At 38.6% G+C, this 3,871-nt stretch overlaps 1 protein-coding gene across 1 annotated transcript; it reads right to left on the bottom strand.

The window, feature by feature from the left end:
* Positions 1 to 1,837: 1,837 nt before the first annotated feature.
* On the bottom strand, positions 1,838 to 3,508 carry LOC136235094 (zinc finger protein CONSTANS-LIKE 16-like). Its single transcript, XM_066024609.1, has 2 exons — positions 2,378 to 3,508; positions 1,838 to 2,286 (listed from the first exon to the last, which is right to left on the bottom strand). The coding sequence occupies exons 1-2, from the start codon at positions 3,335 to 3,337 to the stop codon at positions 2,071 to 2,073; spliced, it is 1,176 nt and encodes a 391-aa protein (XP_065880681.1). The 5' UTR covers positions 3,338 to 3,508; the 3' UTR covers positions 1,838 to 2,070.
* Between the last annotated feature and the right edge of the window lie 363 nt (positions 3,509 to 3,871).

Genomic DNA, 3,871 nt, shown 5'->3' with positions numbered 1-3,871 from the left:
TGGCAATAGGGCAAGCAACGTGTTGTACTGCTCCTTGGTGAGGGAGAAAGGTTCCGTGTTAGGTTGCCTGTCATCCTCTTCTCCTGAATCTCCGCAATCCCTGTTCTGAGTTATTGTTGCATTGGCCTTTGATTGATTTGTTCTAAAAGGAGCTCCTTTGTTTCTATTGCCATAGTTCGGTGGATATCCATGTTTTTTAAAGCATATTTCTTCTGTGTGACCTGTATTGCCACAATATGTACACAATGGTGAAGTTTTGCCATTCGTTTTGCGAGTGTTATACCTTGAGTTGTTTGTCTTGTTGTTTTGTCTGTTTTGTGTGTTGGTGATTCCTGCGAATGCATTGCTTTCATTTCCATCGTTGCTTTTGATAGGTGCAAGACCTATTTGCCGTTCGTGCTGAGTGGCCAATGCGAAAGCTTTGTTGAGGGAAGGCAAAGGCTCGATCAACAGAATCTGTGAGCAAACTGTAGAGTAAGAGTCATTTAGCCCTTGGAGAAAGGTGATGACTTGGTCCGCGTCTTGCTGGTCACGGAGCGTTTTGCACCTCTGTTTGTGCAAAACGCTCCTTCAGGTCTGCCCAGACTTGATCTGCCTTGTCAAGCCACATGATGCTACGGGCTATTGAAGGCGACAGTGCGTGGTGGATCCACGACATAACCATGTTGTTGCACCTCTCCCATTGGGTGTACATGACATCGTCGGGTGGCGGAGCCTTGATGGTGTCGTCGACAAAAGGGAATTTGTTCTTCGACATAAGAGCTACCTTGACAGCTCGTGACCACTGATGGTAATTGGGCCCGGTGAGGACTTGCGACACCAGATGATATGGACTATTAGATGTTATCACCGGAGTAGCCATATTGCTTCAATGGTGGAAACTTTTAAGCAGAGGTTTTCTCTGATACCATGAGAATTTTAATGGGGTGAGAAAATATAACTATAATCTTGTATTTCTCATTAAAATTAAAAACAACTAACTATTACATTTTATATTTGTAGCTAGGTGTATTGAGCAAGTAATCTTGGGGATTAAGTGAAAAGGACAAACAAGTGGATGAATCACAACCATAGATCAAATCTGGAAATGATGGATGGTGGTGATTATTTTGGGTGATGATTTGGTAAGGTGGTATTCATCACAAGGGGGTGAGCTTCTTCTAGAATGCTCCAATGATGGTAAAAGTCCATATTATCCTCCAAGCTTGCGAAATGACCAGATTACCCTTGGTTAAGTGAAAAGTCACTAACCCTTTTGATTTATTATCTTTTATTTGAGTCAGATGGTTATCTTCTCATAATACGTAAACAAGTCTTTTGAGAATCCAAAAGCCTCTTATTCTTCTCTTTCCATTTCGAACCTGAACTCCATCTTTAACCCTTGTGTTTCGTTTTCTTCACTGTAATAATCTATTTGTTGTATTCTATTTCTTTTATAATTCCATTTAAGATTAGAGTTGTATATATATAGTATTGTTTTTTCACTAGTCAAGATATATACTAATCTAAGTATTATATATATATACTAGAAAATTAAGAGTATCTTCAATGACTTGTAAAAGCAATTGCAAGTTCAAAGGCTCATGTGACATAAAATATTTGCAATCCATTAAATTAGTAAACTTGCTTATTTTGCAATAGAAGCAAAAGAATTGCTAAAAATAAAATATTATATGTTAAAGTATTAATTGGATCCTAAAATGAAATAAAAACTATGTAAATTGCAAAGTAATATAAGAATGAAATGTATTCAAAAGTAGGATTGAAATTTGGATGATACAGTATTACCGGACACAATACTCTTTAGGATATTTGGAGAAGAAATTAAATAATGCAATTGTTAGAAAACACCAAAGCATATATAGATTTCCTTTGTTCGTAAAAAGAAACATACATGGACTTTTATAAAAGTGCATATGGTGTTGTTCAAAACTTCCCTTGTAAAGCTACTTAGTGAATGTGGTTTAGATTAAATTGAAAGATGTTCTGGTGTGTCAAAAAGAGCATACAAGAGAGAAAAATGGGGTTATATACAAAAGCTGAAGCATATTTATTTGGAATGGAATGGAATTAATGCAAGGAAGTATCTGGTCTCTTGACAAATCTGCCTTTCATTCTGGGCCTTTTCTCAGCATTAAGTTTCCTGACTTGGTACCTTATTTTCTTTGAAAACAACCTTGTTCTTCTCTTCTCTCTATACCTTGATACTCGTGCCTCTCTTCCTCCTCCCATTACATGATTTACAGCGTACTGTCTGTATCCATGCTGCTCACCTCCCCAATTTCCCTATTTCAATTCACATATATTCATCTTTCTTATTAGCATTTATTTCACATCATTTCTTATATAAAACAGATAATTGTAAGAGAGGTGTTACCATCCAGTGAGGCCAGCATTCGTCGTCCGCCTCCAATTCCGGCCGGTTACCAGTCGTCCACGGACAACCTTGGCTTGCCCAAGCGCTTATTACACCCTCATAGTCTAAACTCAACAGTATCTTCTTCTTCTTTATGCTCTTCTCTTGGCTTTCATCTCCCTCCTTCTTCAATTCTCTCTCTACTTTCTCGTCTTCCTCTCCACAAGTTGCAGAGTCATACTCGAAGCTCAGCTCAAATGGAAGCTCTTCCTCTTTGCCCATGTCTATCTCAGTATCCACATCAAATTCTTCTTTCTTTAGTGAATTACAATCTTCGTGCAATTCCTCCTCTTTACATTCTACAAGCCCAAGCTCTTCCATCCTGAACGACTCGTTTTCAAGGCCCCTACCGAGCAGGCTCTCAACATCGGCAGCAAAATCTGCAAGATCCATATCCGACGGAAGAAATCCATGTAAACTCTCAACATCCTGCCGCTTTTCGGCGCTGGCTGGAAAAGAATCCCTAGATTCAATTCCGTCATTGGAAATAGTAGTTGAAGTGCATAATTGAGCAACAAAAGGATCGAAGATCGGAACCCTGTAAAGAAGCTGCTGATCTTCATCGTTATCTTCAAGAGATATCTCATCCGAGCCCAATTCAGGGACAAAGTTGAATTTATCTTGAGTTTTGAAAAGAGAAAGGGGCTTGGCACCATGTCTAGGTGTTCTTGGCTTTCGAGTGAAGCCATGAAGCCAAGATGGTTCCTTGAGGTCCAAAGATTTAAGAGAAGCGGTCTTCAAGCGAACCCTTTCGTGCCTACGAGCTAAAGGGTTAGCCGAATGGACGGAGGAATCACAGGATTGGCAAAGAAAAGCATCATCGGCAGCACAATACCATCTGGCTCGTTTTTTAATACAACTATCGCAGGCTCTAGCTGTTTTGCCTGCAAAGGCGTTGGCAACATTTTTGTTTGAAATCATAGTAGAGTTCTATTTTGAACAAACAAACAGATGAAAAATCAAATCAAATAAAAGCTGAAGGGTGTTCAGTTCAGTTGAGTCTGAGACATGAAGACAAGAAAGCAAAGGAAAGCAGTGAGGAAGGAGAAGAAATGAAATGAAAAAGGGTAAATAGTAGAGTGAGAGTATGACCCACAAATGAGCGCTTTTCCAGGATTAAAAAATATGAACTTTTTAGCACTTTTGGGACCTTATCTACATTTTAATTGGTAGATTAGAAAGGTTGATCTTCAAATCTGAACTCCCATTGGGTAACGCAGTAATCACATGGATTTCTTGTAGGGTCATATTCATATTCATGTGTTAGTCAGCTAAGGATGAGCTATCCCTTCCATTCCAGGGTGGGTCCTATCTTCTCTCTTTGATATTTGAGTACGACACTTTCGTTGCCCATAATGCTCTGAAGATTAATACAACTAATTAATCAATTGAACCAACTTGCCCATATTTATTTATTTTTTTAATATTAATTAATTCCTAGTATAATTTTACATG

This window comes from Euphorbia lathyris, chromosome 1 (genome assembly GCF_963576675.1).
Source record: "Euphorbia lathyris chromosome 1, ddEupLath1.1, whole genome shotgun sequence".
NCBI classification, from domain to species: domain Eukaryota; kingdom Viridiplantae; phylum Streptophyta; class Magnoliopsida; order Malpighiales; family Euphorbiaceae; genus Euphorbia; species Euphorbia lathyris.
Note: the sequence above shows the minus strand (reverse complement) of the source record. Positions and strands in the feature narration are given on the sequence as shown.